Genomic DNA, 18,535 nt, shown 5'->3' on the forward strand with positions numbered 1-18,535 from the left:
CGCATGCACTGACCTTCACATGTTTTTGGGGGATGTTTTCCATTTTGCCTCAAGTCGAGCGTTTATCTGAATTGATCAACATGTGTGCTTACCATTTCTTCTGAAGTCATATGCCCTCCTGCTTTTTTCCCCGCTCAATTAATGCAAATCATTTAGAATTGACATGGAGTTTCCTCCAAAATGTTCTTATCAAACTTGTTATTTTCTCAAAGCGGTCCATGTTCATTATGTTGATGACCTTTGAGGTGAAAACTGTGTTTTTGTTCTTTGTTTATTTTTACAACAGAGATGAAAAAATCTCAAATCGCTTTTTCTTGTTCATGCAGTAAAAGCGAGAACAAGTCCATCAAAGCCATGCCCACGCTTTGAATACAGCAATGTAAGTAGCGACACGTAGTCATCGCCATCAGTGAGAGTTTTACTGTGGAAATGAACTAATTCGGTGTGAAAGCATGACTGTGCAAACTGACGACAGAGGGTGGCTTTTAAACAGCATCTGACATCATGAGTAGGACAAGGGAGTTAATTAGTGCATTAATATCAGGTTTAGTAATTATAAACTTCTTCATTATAAGAAAATTAAAAGGCAATATAAATATTTGACTGGTTGTTTCTATCAAGTAATGATCCCCTTCCGATTAGGTTTTCTCTGGTCAAAATGCAGACCTTTGAGTAGAGCTGGTCTATTATAAGATTGCGAGAAATTTCTGGTCCATCACAGGATCAGCTGTGAGCTTATTTACTTGATCAAACATGGCTCAAATGTGCATGACAACAAGCAGTTATAGTCAACGTTTTCATGCTCTACCTATTTTTTGGTGTGGTTTGTGTGGTGGAAAAAAATTGTTTCAGTGTCTCTCAGTTTTTGTTTTATTTGTAAAACACCGAATTGTAATATTTGTTTTCTAACGTCCGCTGTCACACTGCTGATCCAACACCGTGTGCTCTTAATCTAATAATAATAATCTAATAATATAAATTTCCCCAGTGTGGGACATATGAAGGATACATGTATCTTAATCTTAATCGCTTTTAGAATGAGAGCCTCTCCTTTGGAGCTTCTGGTAAGGAAGCAAACAATGCCAATGCCAGTCAGAGTTAGACATTGCATTGTATTATGCTTGTCATCGGCATTCTCTCCTGTCAGTCATCTTGCTCGCTGCTCAGTTAGCGCAAACACGCATACGCACTAGTGATGGAACAGCTTTTGAAACCCATTTAAAATTCTGGTTTGCATGTGTTCCATAAGTTCATAGAGTTCATCTGTAGAGTTAAATATGGTTGGCCTCTTGATCATGTACTTTATGCTTAACACCTGCTAAATTAATAAACTTGGCGACCGTAAAATGAAGCGTTTCTTTTTTTCCTCACATATCGGTTCTGTGTCTCTCCACAGGGCTCAATCAGCAATGTTGTCTGTCCTCATCCTTGTTTTTCTGATACTCACTGGTGAGTTTTACCTCGTACTGTGAGCTGTTAAATCGTCAGGATACAATGTTGCTATCAATATTTTAATCTCGCCTCATATTCAAAATGAGTATATAGATGAAAACAACCCAGTAAAGGCAATCGTTTTGGACATGAAATATCTGTTCTTTGTATTGTATTGAAGTGAATGTGGGCTGAAAATGATTCGCAAATCATTGTCTTCTATTTTTCTTTGTTTTCATTGAAATTTCGTTTTGTAGATTAAATACAATCCGTCACAACATCACCCCCAATTTGTAAAAGAAGGTTTTGCTGCTCATTCAAAAATGACACAAAAAGGACTGGTAATCGAAGTCAAGAGTAAAAACCAAAAGCAAAATAAACTTTGGGAACTTTCACTTTTATCTTTAAAAGTGACCTTTCAGATCAATTGGTATGTGATGAGGTAACACTGGGCATGTTGTGTGAAGTCCCGCAATAATCTTACCACTCATTCCATTTCTGACACACTTGATGGATTGTGAGAGAAGATACGGTTTTGCTTAAGTGGGGCGGGAAGAAGAATAACATAAAGTGAGCGCTCTTCCATTTTGAAGACAAATGAGATGACTTAAACCCGAGCAGTATCATTTGTCAGGTACACAGCAATGCTATACATGCCTCCTGTCACATGTCATGTCGTAGTCATGACACTTTCTGCACTCTTTGCATAAAAAACTTGGATTGAACAAATGCTGTCAAAATGAAGGGACAGGAGAACCACTGTTAACCCCTCTGCCTCTCCCGTCACTAGGAACTCTGTACTTGAAGGCTGAGGAAAGAGCAGGACTCCTTTCAGGTGTGCTGGACTTGCCGTGGCAGGACCAAGTGTGCTATGACTCAACTTCAGCGCAGGGGGGGGAGGGGAGCAGCACGCCGACACCCGAGAGAATCCGTTCTGAATCAATGCTCTCACAACACCCTGACTGCTACTTAAGGAGCATTTCAACTGGATCAAGTCTTTACAAAGCCTCTGGCGGTAAAATGCCTTTTGATAATTATTCATATTTGTACAAATTGTAATTCCACACATTTCTGGATCATTCTGCTACATTTTGTACGATGTTGAATCTTTTTTTGTTAGCTGTCCGTACATTGTTTATTTTATGAATGTTGCTAATTGTTTCGTAGTTACAGTATAGAAGGATTATGCAAAATCAACTTCTTATGCAGAAAAATTTCACCCCCCCCAAAAAAGAGCAATTTTTTTTCTCACAAAAATCAACTCCATCAAAATATTTAGATTTCTATGTTTGTCCCGATTAACAATTCAAAACCGCAAAAAATATACATAAACTAATATAACAAAGCCACGTCTTCCATCTAGTGGTGAATGGTTATATTACAACTTAAAATTACATTTGATGCATATTTTAAGTTCGGCAACAACAAATTAAAATTTGCAGGTTTTTTTTTTCAATACTCAGAAATATTTTTGTTTGTCCCAGTTTTTCTGAGAGTGTTTTCTCCATTTACCCCCTTTTTTCATGAAAAACATACAGCGAATGTTTAGATGCATTTTTTGGATAATTAAGGGGATCAGAAAAAAAAATAAGGGGCCACTCAGAGTGCGGTTAGGCCACCACTTAGCCTTCCCTGACACACATTGTTTTCATGCAACCATGACCCTAAGTTATGAATACATTTTAATTGATATCCACGTTGTGCCCAGTTCATTTGAGTTGAATTTAAAAACCACAGAGAGCCATACTATTTGTTGCACAGATAATGGTCTTGGTTGTGTGAGGTCTAAAGACAAAACATTGAGATTTTGCTCTATGGACAGTATCCCTTTCGGAAAGATAAAAGTGTTTTCTCTTTTTTTTGAGTGTGCTGCATGTTGACTGACTCAGTTAAGTGCAAACAGCAATCACTGAATGAAGGAACATAGCGGTGACTGTTAAGAAAAAAGAAGCTTTTGATAGACCAATCCAAAGGGGTGATGATGCAACTCCTGCTCATCTTCCACTTCACGGCTGAGCCTGCTACCCATGCATCGCTTGTCCCTGGAAAGATCACTCCCACGGGCTCATTACACTTTATTGGCTTTTTATCTGGCATTCCCTGCAGCATGTGGTTGAGGTGGCTGACCGCGACTCTTGTGCTGTGATCCAATACATCGCTATGATGAGATCAAGCCTTTACCTTTATTGTATTAGACAGAATACTATGCGTCTTTAACCGCTTCATTTTGGAGAAATGATGAAGAAATATTGTCATAATTGTTTACCCATATGATTGTCCGCATTATCTTCATAATGCGTGCGGCTGACAATGTAGGGTAGACGACTGGTTTGCTGTGAAACGCACATCAATCTGCTTATCACCTTTCATCTTCTGACAGGGAAGGTAACATGTCAGCATATGTCAGGCCTTAGTTATCTTTAGCACCCAAGAAAAGTTTCTACTGGAGACACATTTTTTGTGTGTTTTTCCATGCTTGGCAGACAGAGATGATTTTCATACCGATTCTTACATGGCTGTCAATCAAATTGGTTTCACAACTCAGTTTATGTGTAAACTGGCTAACATCCTAGTATGTGCACAAATTGTATCCATGTACGAAAATGACAATTTACTCACATTTGATGTGAAAAAAATAGATATAAATAATTATAATAATCATTGATGATTCTATTCATGTCTCTAAACAAACTGGTTTAAAATAATATTTTTGCAAAATGTTCGGTGTGTTCACCACATCTGTATCTAATTATTAGTCTCTCTCTTTTTATTTTCATTTTTATTCTATTTTTTTTAAATAATCATGTCGACAAAAATCTTTGCCACATGTTGCTGCAGGATATCTTATACAGCTGAATGTGTTCACAAGCCTCACTTATAATTGTGTTAAGAAGAAGCGTGTTTTGTTTTGTTGGTTTCTGTTCCACGCCGGCGTCCTTTTTCAATATAAATTATTTACAAGTGTTACAATTTGATACGAGAAATATATAGAGAACAATGGGCAGGACTAGATAAGTTTTGTACTTCTTCCTCCTCCCTAGAAATATGTGAACTGAGTTGAACTCTGACAAGTATTTATGATTGGTCTTTTTCTTCCAATATTTATTGTGTCTTGTAAAGTGTTTATATGCTCAATAAAATAAATCAATCATAATATACAGACACGTTCGTTAAATGATCAAGAATTGGCAGTAAATGTGGATCAAAATATTGATTCTTCATGACCTCATTCAAATAGCCCTCAATTTTGGAATTTCCAAATGACCGATATTCTGAAAGTCCTAAATAGGAATAGCGCTTAATTGTTGCTGCTTTGCAAGATTCAATCTCATGAGAATGTATTGTCAATGTCTTGACAGGCACCTGTTTGAACATCCTGTGCAGAATTGACGAAAACTGGAAAACTTTGACGTGTGATTTGGGAGTTCCCAGACTTCCTTCAGCCAGGCTGAACTCTGCTGTTGTGGCATTTAGCCTACAGCGCTTGATGTGAGTGCTCTTGTTTTATTCCTTTTTTTTTTTAAAGAAATCCGATTTATATCAGATTTTTTTTTCTTTTCGTCTGTGGACTGTATTTACATTATTTATTGGTAGGCCTTTCACAATAACAATTTTTCCAGACAATATATTTTCCCACAACTATCACGATAAATGGTAGTATTGTTTGTTTGTTGCTGTTTAAAATGCCATTGATAGACTGATGTCATATAGAGGTAAGATCTGGCCGGGTCGGGTTGGGCCTTAAAATGTCAATCATTGGTTTGGGTTCGGGTCGGGTCGGGCTTATCTCGCGCTGACTTTTTTTTTTTTCCGAGGCCATGAACAGTTTTGGCCACGAGAGACCGTGGTTCGCAAAAAAACAGAAGTAACCTCATCACAACACGTACTGTACTAAACTATTGGAATGACAATTCCAAGAACTCCTTTCTGCCTCTGTCTATGATCCACCCATCATTATTCTTTTTTGTCTCTCTGCTTCTCTCTTACAGTGCAGTGCTAGATTCTTAAGGACGTACTGCTGCGGCGGTTTACGGCCCAATTTTCAACCCGTCAAAATGACGGACGGCCTTTCCCCGTCCACTCTTAAAAAAAATCCGTCAATGATAGAAAATTGTCGGTTAATGTAACCTCTTCAGAAAGAGAAATATAAAAGATGTAAATGTTTATACAGTCTTGTTTAACTTAGATTTCGTTCCAAAAGACAGGCTTTGTTATCAGAAATCACCCCTCCTCCTCCCGAGTCCTCACAAATAAAATATAAAATGTCGGGTTTGCCTCGGGCTCGGGCCTGTAAATCAAGCTAAGTGATCGGGCTCGGCCCAGGTTGGGCTTAAATACCCTTGGGCCGGTTCGGGTCGGGCTAGATTTTTTAGGACCGATCTTAGTTCTAATGACATAAGAGCAAAAATAATGAAAGTACATCCTTTTAATGTGCAATTATATTTTACTTCTCAAGGATATGGAAAGCTTGAATTTAAATGAGGACAAATAAAATAGCTTGGAGAAACAAAAATGTAATCCAATAACAAAGATTCACGGACTGTTAATTTTTAACAACAGCATTCAACAATTTAAACACACCACATACAATACTATCTGTAGTAAAACAATGTGTCTCTTAATTCCTTCCTTCTTCCTTTCACCCTATCTTTCTGAACAAAATATCATTTCTGTTAGGAAGATTAATGCAGGAATGTTCAGTTTTTTTACTGTATATATATATTGCATATTACTGCTTTAAAGAAAAAAATGCTCTGACTCATTTACTTAGCAGTGACCTTTACACAAGGCACATACATACATGTTGCACACACATTTTTAAATATAAACGCAGGACCTCAATTTCATGCTAAGGGGTCATTTTCATGTGCAGATGCTTTCAAGGACCAACATTTTAAAAAATGATTCAATATTCACTCACCATAGCTACACTTCAAAGAGCCAGGTATTAATACTGTGATGACAGTAACGACACAGTGCATTGCCATAGAGTTTGCTATCATCCATTTTCTGAACCACTTATCCTTAGAGCAGGGGTGTCCAAACTTTTTGCCAAGGGGGCCAGATTTTATGTGGTAAAATGTCGGGGGGCCGACCTTGGCTGACATTCTTTACATTGAACAACAATATTGTTCAACAAATTTTAGTAAGCCAGTCTGTTTCACGTTTCCTTTTTTATTTTAATTTCAACAATCTTAAGAATTTATTTTGGTTCATTTGAAACAGGTATATCACATGCAACTGCTTATTCACTTGACTTTTTCTTAAACAGAAGTCTCCTGAGTGCAAATTGATTGATTTGAAACATAAAATGTATCACCATGACTTTTCAATAGTCACAAAACCTTTGACTCGAACAACAGGGAAATGAACAAGCAATACACATAACCACAACTGCAAGGATCATTTGAAATATGACATATCAGTCAATATGTAAGTTGAAGGGTTCGCAGGTTTTAAATGGATTGCTCTACGTTTAGAATGGGCAAAAAAGGAGAGGACGACTTCGTTTGAACACAGCTCTTTCTCTTTTTTTATTTTTCTCTCCTCAACCGCTCCCCGCTAACACTCCAACCAACACTCCCCCTTCCGGTAACGACCCGCCTTCCTGTTTTTCTTCTCCAATCACATGTAAGCAACCTAAGAATATTTCAGGACGTATTAAACAGAGTATAATTAAGGTAACTAACATAAAAGAATATAATGCATGAATATAAAATGATAATAATTAACAATTTAACAAAAGCTTACAAATATAAAGACGGAGTGATGTCTTGTTAACTCGTGAGTGATGCCCTCTAGTGTCTAAATGCTATTACTCATTTAGTGAATGCTATTACTCATTTAAGATAAGATAAGATAAGATATTCTTTATTTGTCCCACAATGGGGAAATTTACAAGCCACTAGCCACTAGAGGGAAGCAGTACTCTATGAAACATGACTCACCAGTCTACGAGACCTCAGTCAATGCAACACGTGTTCCATTGCGCCCAACCTGCGGGCCAGACGGCACTGATTTTATGACAGGGGCCGAGGGCCGGATGAAATTCGACCGCGGGCCGGATTTGGCCCCCGGACATGACCGCCTTAGAGTCATCAACGTACAGTACATTTGTTGTTTAGTTGTAGTCTGTGCATTATTGGGCATCATAATGTGGCGATGAAACTTTCACTTTGTGTCGCAGCAACCCTCAAATACAGTTGCACTGAAGTGTGAGGAATCTGAGCATGTAACCAGGTTTCCGTGTTTAAGAAAATGCAACGGTCCCAAATTAGTTGTTCCAGATTGGCTCAGTGTTATGGCTCTGGCGTCGGGGGCAGAGAGGCTCGGCAGCGGAGTTTGAGTGCTCAGCATTGAGCTTAGGCCAACCCGGAGCCCGAATATAAGACAGCCTTGATTCTAAGACGACCCCCTCTTTTTCAAGACTCAAGTTTGAAAAAATACTTTTTGAACACCAAATTAATTTTTATGCAGAAAATAATTACAGTTTACAATACAATAATTACATCAGAAACAAATGATTATAACAATATATTTGAGAGAAAAAGCATGTTATTTTGCCTCAGGGGTTCACTTTGGCCTGGGTAGTCAAGTTCAGCATTCGCTTCAATGATATCTGGCGCCAACTAGCGTTGTGAATGGGTATAACGTCTTATTTCAATGCAAAAAACACTTGTCTTACATTCGGGCCAATATGGTATGTTTTTTACAGTTGAAGAGACTTCGGCTGGTTGCACATGGACAGCCTGTAATTCTTTTCAGTCACCACATTGTGAAATTTAGGCACTTACATCCCTTTGATCTGCTAATGTGAAGTCACTTAATTATACTCAGGCCCCTGGCTTTTTCTATGCGTGGTTATAAAGGACACATTTAAAACTCCTCTGAGTTATTTGAATGTGCATGTTGATCCTGGTGTGGTTTGGCTCAGTTGCTAGAGCCTCCCGAAGGTGGCAGGTTGAATCCTCAGACTGCCTGCCTGTGACCATGTTAAAGTATGCGTCAGCTGTTAGGCCATTTACCCTTATTGCCTTCCTGTTATCACAGTCAAATATGATCTTTCCCTTCAATATCCATCCATCGATCCATCCATACAAGGGTTGCAGGACATGCTGGAGCCTATCCCAGCTGTCTTCAAGCAGTAGGCAGGGGACACTCCGAACTGGTTGCCAGCCAATCCAGCAAATCGAAGCGCACACATAGATAAGATAAGATAAGATAAGATAAGACAAGCATTCGCACACTCACTCACATCCAGGGACAATTTAGAATGTTCCATTAACCTGCCATGCATGTTTTTGAAATATGATGAAACCGGAGTACCCGGAGAAAACCCACACAGGCACCACGGGGAGAACATGCAAACTCCACACAGGAAGGCCGGAGTCGGAATCGAACCCTGCTTCTCTGGACTGTGAGGCAGACGCGCTAACCAGCCAATTAGGCCACCCTTCCCTTCAACATATTCTGTAATATTCCAAGGTTATTTTAATTCACATGAGAAATTCAAACGTAAAAAAAGTATCATAACAATAATAGTAAATTCATTCATTCATTCATTCATCTTCCGAGCCGCTTGATCCTCACTAGGGTCGCGGGGGGTGCTGGAGCCTATCCCAGCTGTCTTCGGGCAGTAGGCAGGGGACACCTTGAATCGGTTGCCAGCCAATCGCAGGGCACACAGAAACGAACAACCATTCGCACTCACACTCACAACTAGGGACAATTTAGAGTGTTCAATCAGCCTGCCACGCATGTTTTTGGAATGTGGGAGGAAACCGGAGCACCCGGAGAAAACCCACGCAGGCCCGGGGAGAACATGCAAACTCCACACAGGGAGGCCGGAGCTGGAATCGAACCCGGTACCTCTGCACTGTGAAGCCGACGTGCTAACCACTGGACTACCGGGCCGCCCATAATAGTAAATTATATTTAAAAAAAATAACGTGTTGTAAAGAATTTAAAAAACAATATTAAAAGCATTCAGAAGTTAAAGCAAACAAGTGGAGAGGGTAGAAACACAAATTGGTCCAAATTTACCTGAAATGTAGGTGTGCTAAGACGTGATCTACTGTCATTTAAACAAAACATATATGACTTCATTTCTTTCATTCATTTATGTGACTTCATTTGTTAACTTTTCTTTTGATGGCGGCGCGGACACCCGCAGCGGCTTCTCTTGTTTTATGTTGAGAGGGAAGAAATTTCATCTGTGCTGTATGTCACACATACATAGAGCACATTTGACAATAAAGTTGTATTCAATTCAATTCATTGATAAAATATTCAACAACGTCTATTGTCATTTGTCTCCATTTCCAGGTTCCACAAAAATTACCCATTAGTCGATGACACGAGTATGGAATCTCATGAATCTGTTGTCTGTGAAACAAAGGATTCCTCCAGGTGTTCCATTTCCATTGGCACTACAAGTTTTGTTTCCATTCTATCTGTCAACATATCCGGCTGTGAAGCTAGACCAATTCTGCTCAACGTACCAGCTCGACCTGGTAAGAATGAAATCTCTTATTTTAAACATGTTTTTCCGTGTTTATGTACAGTCAAAGTATTTTGAAAAGTTCTCTCAAGCCCAGCTATCGATTGATTTTTAAAGTATACAATTGGCTTTTGGGGCGGCCCGGTGGTCCAGTGGTTAGCACGTCAACCTCTCACAGTGCAGAGGTCGTGGATTCGATCCCGGCTCCGACCTCCCTGTGTGCAGTTTGCATCTTCTCCCCAGGCCTGCGTGGGTTTTCTCCGGGTACTCCAGTTTCCTCCCACATTCCAAAAACATGCATGGCAGGCTGATTGAACACTCAAAATTGTCCCTAGGTGTGAGTGTGAGTGCGGATCGTTGTTCGTCTCTGTGTGCCCTGCGATTGGCTGGCAACCGGTTCAGGGTGTCCCCCGCCTACTGCCCGAAGACAGCTGGGATAGGCTCCAGCACCCTCCGCGACCCTAGTGAGGATAAAAGCGGTTCGGAAAATGAATGAATGAATGAATGAATGTAATCTTAAAAAATCCAAGTGTAGTATTTTGCTTGTACTTGTCCGGCTGATAATATTAGTGCTTGATTTTTAAATACAATGACTTTATCTTACAGTGAAACCCAGAACTCCTTTGAACCTCTCACATTTCCAGACCATCAAGCCAGAACTGATTTTGCAGTGGGATGAGCCAAAAGACGATGGTTCTGGTCCCTTAAGATATGAGGTCCGATATTCAAATGACACTCATTCTTCATGGCAGGTGAATACAAATCCTTAGTACACATTTTTTGTTTGTTGCTGTTTTGTGTGTAAATTTCCATTTACAATATTCAAATGACACCTATTCAAAGGGGCTCACATAGATATAAAACAGGTACTTGGAGGGACTTTTTCTAGTACCTGATCAATTGGGATTCCAAGTGTGCTGATCATAGGCGGTTTTACAGGTGGCAAGGGGTGGTAGCTGCTACCTTCGTCAAATGCCTCACCACCTCATTTGCCACCCATATCAATCTATTAACACTAATTTCAAAAATACATAACTGTTACTGATATTGTTTCTATAGACAAGTATTTATCAATATTTTAATCACTTTCCTTTCAAGGAAAAAATGGTAGTTTCCTATGCGTCACCAATTAAAAAAATACTCCTGTGCATTTTACGTACGCTGGGTACAGACAGTGGGGTAAGCTCTCATGTACTTTTGTTTGCTCTGTGTTAGCATATTTTCAAATAGTCTGTCAAGTCTGACAAAGTGTGTGAAATGCAGTTAGTAGTATTTTTAGGCACTGTATCTTGTGTTTAATGAGGCGCCACTGCTTTAACTTTATTAATAGAGCAGACAACGAGGCTTGGTGCTTTGCCACCCTAAGCAAATTTTTGAAAGCAATATACTGTATTGTAACGTCTTCCAGGGATCATGGGAGATTTAATCAGTAACCTCATGTTTATTTACATGAACAGATACAAAATGGCCAAAGCTGATGACGAAACAAGCCACAAAAAGGAGGCATACTTCTTGCCCCCCCCCCCTCTCTCTTTCTCTATCTATCTATCTTTGTGTGTGCGTGTGTGTGTGTGTGTGTGTGTGTGTGTATCTCGGTCTCTCTTGGCGCCTGCCTAGATGATATTAAAAACGGTATATTTTATAATAAGTCTAATAATTTTAGTTTACGGAAGGGTGATGGTTCTACCTTTTATTTTGAAAGCCAGTTCCCCTTGGACTGGCTATGGGTTCATCTGATTTTTCTAATATCAGGTCCTTACTCCTTGTTCCTCTGTTTACATGCTAGCAGCTCCCACCAGAAATTATACTGTATTCAGGAGGAACAAGATTGTCAAAGGAGTGAGGCGAGAGGAGATGGAATTGTTTTGGGGTAATAAGACCTGTCAAGACGCATCCATCACACCTCAATGTTGTCATTGATGACACGTGTCTCTAATACTATACATCGTCTGGATGTCAGAATTATTACCATGACTACAAATGTCCATTTTATGGTTTATGTTGCAAAATGTCGAGTATAAACACTGTTATGCTTCACCACTCATGTGATTGGTCTCTCTCAAGTGCATCCACACCATCCGTTCAACCACCAATGCGCCCATGGGATATTTAAAAGGACTCAGAAATACGGACAAAAAATAAATTATGTGGCTTATACATTACTAGCTGGCATCAGCTAGTTCCTGCGGAAGGCTGGTAAGGTGGTGGTTTTATATTGAAATAATAAAGAAATGACACAAACGGGGATTACTACTATTTCAAGTCCTGCGTCATTTACGGTACATGCCCGTTGTCATACATCACCTTCGAGGAGCTTACAGGACATGACCAGAGGTGACATCAGACGTCCCTCTGTTTAAGCTATCCCATGGAAGCGCTTCGATGCTTAATCCTCGCAACTTGATGCGTGTTATAGCTAATTGAGATGCTCCTTAATATGCCGACGTGACCAACTTCCGGGTCGTGTTCAATATTTTGAGGAGTGAGGAACGTTGCAATTAAGAGACATGAGATTTATATCACCCACACTTTTGGTTTAGCATTGGAAATATCTCAAAACTCCTGACAAAATAAATACAGATACAGTGGGCATAACATTTTAAATGGTACTCGACCCAGATATTTTTTAATTGTTTTGAAGGCCAACATAATAACCACTACCTTAAATTGGCTTGAAGATGTTTTGGAAAATATCTGATGGGTGTGTGTGTTAATGCATGTGTCATAACCTTTGCCTCCCAATTGAACCTCCTGCCACCCTGTGAAAACTTTCTCGAGCCGCCACTGCTGAACCGGTGACATCAGGCACTGTTTGTCCTTCATTCATCACTTCTGGAATCTAAGTAAACAGGAGCTTGAAATTACCAAAATAAACACACATGCTGTTTGCTTACCCGATTGTGGTAGACGACTTGAGCTCTGGGTGCTGCACTATTATACTCCACCGTCTCCATTTACTGCAACGTTTCCTTATTCTGGAATAAAAATGTGCCAATGTACTTTGGCCAGCTGCAGAGAAGTAAATTCAGGAGACCCTCCGTTCTGAGAGATGTCTTAAATGCGGAATGCTTTTTGCAGTTTGCCGCAATTATTGAGGTGCACAAAACCGACAGCCCCAAACTAAGGTGAGTAAAGCTGTGTCGTGAAAAAGTGACCTGACAGGGTTTCTCACAGGTCTAATTATTTTAATTGTCACTAAATAAAAGATTTTTAATTGACAGCTGACGATGACGTGACGCGCAAGACTACATGTTATTCATGAATCAGGTCACAAGGTCATCCATCCACTTTCAGCGTTTGCTTTTATGGAGTGTTACTTTTTGACAGTCAGTTTGAGGGGCATTTCACATTCAGCAAGCTGACATTTTCTGTGCAAATGTATTCATCCCGGAACAAAGCCCAAAATTCAGTGAACAAGATACAGTATTGTTGTCATTTATTTGCATCTGTGTTTTCTAGAATTCCAGGTCAAATGGAAACATATTGTTGGCCTCATTTATGAGAAGATGTGATGAAGATGAGATTTCCTGAAATACTTACTTCAATCCACATCCTGCTACCGTATTGCTCTAAGAATTATGTGTTGGGAAAACTTAGTATCAGAGTAAGGCCAACTGACATAGCTAATCAGGCTGGTGTTTTCTCACCTCTCCCTGCTGGCTGCAGGTGGTGTCTACAGGTCTGGAACGCCGACTGAGTCTGGATCTGGAGCCCGAAGTCAACTACACCATGCAGGTTCACTGCTCTGACCTACATGATCCTCCATTGTGGAGTAACTGGAGTGAACCCTATCACATCTACCTTGGCCGTAAGAAACACTTCTGTTTTGCTTGTTTAATTGGAACTTAACATTGTAAAGGTATTCAACACACACACACACACACACCTGTATACTGTTGTTTGCTGTTTATTATTTGAATGATTTTAGTCACTGAGGCTGTGGTGAAGCAAACCACACTTTCAATAGTGAAGTGGACGTGTTATTGTGCTGTCATTAAAATCAGAAATATTCACCTTAATTTCGGTTATATCATGATGCATTTATGGTCAGGTGAAAAAATCTCAAGGTGTTGCATTCAGTCAGCCGGCTGCAATTCACAATTATTTTAATAATCGATTAATCTTTTGATTATTTGTTCGATTAATTTTTTTAAACATGTTTTAATTTGCACTCACTTTTTAAAAACAGTACATTATTTGAAATTGGCAATGCAGACGATGCACAAACATAAATTAATAATGGTCTAGTTCCTGGTTTGGTCCGTAAGATGTCTGACATAAGGCGTTTAGCCAAAATGAATATCATTGTTTTTCAAAGTAAAGGTCAATGTTTGCAAATGTCCTATTTTGAAAAAACACTAAGATAATCATCCTGCTTTCATGAAGAAAATATTTACTGTTGAGAAATTCTGAGAATTTGAAGTGTAACAAAGTCTCGAAATGATTCATCGGTTAGCAAAATTATTGTCAATTAATTTTATAAAAAATTCATTCGCAATTGATTAATCATTGCACCTCTGATTTAGATTTGACATGTTGGGTCTGCTACCTTGTGCACACCTTACCTCAGAGGTCCCCAATCTTTTTTGCCCCATGGACCGGTTTCATGTCAGACAATATTTTCAGGGGCCGGCCTTTAACGCCGGATGGATACAACAATTTAATATGATATGACCTTCATGAAAAGTGTGGTATTTTTGAAACATAATAAACACGAATCATGAATGAACGTGAATCTCCCGTTGAGATAAAGCCGTATTTGAAATGGGACGCCTGATACTATCTATTAAATGTAGCCTTCTCTTTCTTGAAAGTCGTAGGTTCCTCTTCGGTCTCCTGGCTGGGCCTTTTCCGCTTCCCGAAAAAACTTTTCAAAGAACTTTGTTTTTTATTTGGTAACCTATCACATGATCGAGAAGCCCACATTACCCGCGGAACGGTACCAGTGCACTGCCCGGCTGTTGGGGATCCCTGCCTTACGATACTAACATCCACATAAACTTCTCAAAAAGAGAATTTCTGACTGTGTTGCATTGCGCTGCATTAATCTAGTCCTTCCAAAGAATGGGGGGCGCGGTGCGATGACGGCAGGGTGAGGTCCATGTGACTATGGGGAACATGCGTTTTTTTTTCCCAGAAGAAAATAGAGTAAAGTATAACTTCACATCAACTACAGCAGTTGGCAGTGGCACCCTCATTGTCAAAGAGTGCGCAAGGAATATAGCTCTTCAAACATAAGGGTGTCCATATGTGCACTTGGCACCAGGACACCCAAGGCCGCAGTTCGATGATCGACTTTGTAGTTGTATCATCGGATTTGCGGCCGCATGTTCTGGACACTCGGGTGAATAGAGGGGCGGAGCTGTCAACTGATCACCACCTCGTGGTGAGTAGGCTCCGATGGTGGGGGAAGATGCCGGTCCGTCCTGGCAGACCCAAACGTATAGTGAGGGTTTGTTGGGAGCGTCTGGCGGAATCTCCTGTCAGAAGGAGTTTCAACTCCCACCTCCGACAGAGTTTTTCCCATGTTCCGGGGGAGGCGGGGGACATTGAGCCCGAGTGGACCGTGTTCCGTGCCTCTATTGTTGAGGCGGCCAATCTGAGTTGTGGCCGTAAGGTGGTTGGTGCCTGTCGTGGCGGCAACCCCCGTACTCGCTGGTGGACACCAGCAGTAAGGGATGCCGTCAAGCTGAAGAAGGAGTCCTATCGAGCCTTTATGGCCTGTGGGACCCCAGAGGCAGCTGACGGGTATCGACTGGCCAAGCGGACCGCGGCTTCGGTGGTCGCCGAGGCAAAAACCCGAGCGTGGGAAGAGTTCGGTGAGGCCATGGAAGCCGACTTCCGGACGGCTTCGAGGAAATTCTGGTCCACCATCCGACGTCTCAGGAGGGGGAAGCAGTGCACCACTAACACTGTGTACTGTGGGGATGGGGCGCTGCTGACTTCGACTCGGGACGTTGTGAACCGGTGGGCAGAGTACTTCGAAGACCTCCTCAACTCCACCAACACGCCTTCCTTGGAGGAAGCAGAGCCTGGGGACTCTGAGGTGGGCTCTCCTATCTCTGTGGTTGAAGTCACCGATGTGGTTAAAAAGCTCCTCGGTGGCAAGGCCGCAGGGGTGGATGAGATCCGCCCGGAGTTCCTCAAGGCTCTGGATGTTGTGGGGCTGTCCTGGTTGACACGCCTCTGCAACATCGCGTGGTCAACAGGGAGAGTGCCTCTGGATTGGCAGACCGGGGTGGTAGTCCCTCTTTTTAAAAAGGGGGACCGGAGGGTGTGTTCCAACTACAGAGGGATCACACTCCTCAGCCTCCCTGGTAAGGTCTATTCAGGGGTGCTGGAGAGGAGGGTCCGTCGGGAAGTCGAGCCTCAGATTGAGGAGGAGCAGTGTGGTTTTCGTCCCGGCCGTGGAACAGTGGACCAGCTCTACACCCTTAGCAGGGTCCTTGAGGGTATGTGGGAATTCGCCCAACCAGTCTACATGTGTTTTGTGGACTTGGAGAAGGCGTTTGACCGTGTCCCTCGGGGAGTTCTGTGGGGGGTGCTTCGTGGGTATGGGGTACCGAACCCCCTGATACGGGCTGTTCGGTCACTATACCACCGATGTCAGAGTTTGGTTCGCATTGCCGGCAGTAAGTCGGAATCGTTTCCAGTGGGGGTAGGACTCCGTCAAGGCTGCCCTTTGTCGCCGATTCTGTTCATAACCTTTATGGACAGAATTTCTAGGCGCAGCCGAAGCGTTGATGGGGTCCGTTTTGGGGACCGCAGTATTGCATCCCTGCTTTTTGCAGATGATGTGGTGCTGTTGGCTCCTTCAAACGGGGCTCTCCAACTCTCACTGGAGCGTTTCACAGCCGAGTGTGAAGCGGTTGGGATGAAAATCAGCACCTCCAAATCTGAAACCGTGGTCCTCAGTCGGAAAAGGGTGGAGTGCCCCCTCCGGGTCGGGGAGGAGATCTTGCCCCAAGTGGAGGAGTTCAAGTATCTTGGGGTCTTGTTCACGAGTGGGGGTAGGAGGGAGCGGGAGATCGACAGGCGGATAGGTGCAGCGTCTGCTGTGATGCGGACGTTGTATCGGTCTGTCGTGGTGAAGAAGGAGCTGAGCCAAAGGGCGAAGCTCTCAATTTACCGATCGATCTACGTCCCAACCCTCATCTATGGTCACGAGCTATGGGTCGTGACCGAAAGAACGAGATCCCGGATACAAGCGGCCGAAATGAGTTTTCTCCGCAGGGTGTCCGGGCTCTCCCTTAGAGATAAGGTGAGAAGCTCAGTCATCCGGGAGGGGCTCAGAGTCGAGCCGCTTCTCCTCCACATCGAGAGGAGCCAGATGAGGTGGCTTGGGCATCTGATTCGGATGCCTCCTGAGCGCCTCCCTGGTGAGGTGTTCCGGTCATGTCCCACCGGGAGGAGACCCCGAGGAAGACCCAGGACACGCTGGAGAGACTATGTCACCCAGCTTGCCTGGGAACGACTCGGGATCCCCCGGGGAGAGCTGGAAGAAGTAGCTAGGGAGAGGGAAGTCTGGGCTTCCCTGCTAAAGCTGTTGCCCCCGCGACCCGGCCCCGGATAAGCGGTAGATGATGGATGGATGGATGGATGGATGGATGGTGTAGGGTTATGTTTGTTTGTTTGCTTTGGCACCAAGCAGGTGGTATGAAGTGCATTAAAAAAGCCTCAGGAGACAACATGATTCTTTTTAACAGGGATGAAAAGAAAGGCAGAGAGAGACGGAGATAATGAGACAAAAAAGTCACCTGAAAGCGAAAACAAGGAAATATGATGAAGCATAGCAGCGTAGTGCTTGGCTTGTCCGTGACTACAGTTGGAGACATATGAGGAAAGATTGGTGTGTTGACTGTGTCAAAAAATGCTGGCTGCGGACAGCATGAAGCCAAATAAATCATGGTGCCACTTAAACACATTATACCTCAATCACGCTGATAAGCTACTGGAAAAGTTGTCCTGCAAAACATGCTCTTCATACCTTCAATCCTGACTTGCTCATTTTGTTTAAAAAAAAAAAGGTTTTGTCGACTAAAGTGTTATTGTTAGAAGAATCTATGAGCAAAAATGTATCATGTTTAAAGTTTCATTTATTTGGGCACATCGAAGCGTTTGGGTGCATATCCAGCACCCCCAAATGCCTACACACAAAGGCGCCGGCCACCTGGCCGGAGGGCTGTTGAAGTCCACAATTAGCACGTCAATACAGGTGGGCGACCACAGGGGAGAAGGCGAAACTCGGTCACAAAAGGGGAATGAATAATTCGAGAACAGCGGTTGAGCGACAAAAGACGAGGTGAGAACACCCGTCGCGCCCAGATGACATTAACCGTCCGCAAAGTCTACAGCATGCTAATTCGATGTAGACCAGCCAGAAAAGGCGCCAATGTACTGGTGGTTCGAGGTTCAAAAACAGGTAACCAATCACTACTGAGGGGCCCGACCGAGGGGTGCGGCATGCAAATATTGGGGGCAGTGTTTTTCTTGTATTTTGCATATGTTACAATAAAATGTGGAACTCACGGAGACGGGATTTTGAGTGTGATCGCGGAGCAACAACCGTCGTTCGCTCTCAGAGGTCCGCTCCCGCCGATATTG

The 18,535-nt window shown here is 42.3% G+C and overlaps 3 protein-coding genes across 7 annotated transcripts in view; 2 read left to right on the forward strand and 1 right to left on the reverse strand.

Moving 5' to 3' along the window:
- Positions 1–13,065, reverse strand: part of LOC127605691 (syncytin-A-like) — a 41,808-nt gene extending 28,743 nt beyond the window's left edge. Inside the window, exon 1 of the mRNA XM_052073461.1 lies at positions 12,826–13,065. The gene's annotated coding sequence lies outside the window, so the exon portion shown is untranslated. The remainder of the gene's footprint in view (positions 1–12,825) is intronic.
- Positions 1–17,517, forward strand: part of dnajc6 (DnaJ (Hsp40) homolog, subfamily C, member 6) — a 79,105-nt gene extending 61,588 nt beyond the window's left edge. Inside the window, exon 19 of the transcript XR_007963628.1 lies at positions 17,193–17,517. The gene's annotated coding sequence lies outside the window, so the exon portion shown is untranslated. The remainder of the gene's footprint in view (positions 1–17,192) is intronic.
- The window catches only part of lepr (leptin receptor), a 44,000-nt gene that overhangs the window by 11,396 nt on the left and 14,069 nt on the right, over positions 1–18,535 (forward strand). For 3 of the 5 annotated variants that reach the window (XM_052073333.1, XM_052073336.1, XM_052073331.1), the window contains exons 2-8: positions 327–379; positions 1,397–1,449; positions 2,222–2,446; positions 4,791–4,920; positions 9,757–9,944; positions 10,538–10,683; positions 13,598–13,739. In XM_052073333.1, coding sequence (XP_051929293.1) covers positions 378–379; positions 1,397–1,449; positions 2,222–2,446; positions 4,791–4,920; positions 9,757–9,944; positions 10,538–10,683; positions 13,598–13,739 — 886 coding nt within the window. In that variant the 5' untranslated portion in view covers positions 327–377. The remainder of the gene's footprint in view (positions 1–326; positions 380–1,396; positions 1,450–2,221; positions 2,447–4,790; positions 4,921–9,756; positions 9,945–10,537; positions 10,684–13,597; positions 13,740–18,535) is intronic. The other 2 variants (XM_052073334.1, XM_052073332.1) reach the window with 1 other exon arrangement.

Source organism: Hippocampus zosterae, chromosome 8 (assembly GCF_025434085.1).
Source record: "Hippocampus zosterae strain Florida chromosome 8, ASM2543408v3, whole genome shotgun sequence".
In the NCBI taxonomy this organism is placed as follows: Eukaryota; Metazoa; Chordata; class Actinopteri; order Syngnathiformes; family Syngnathidae; genus Hippocampus; species Hippocampus zosterae.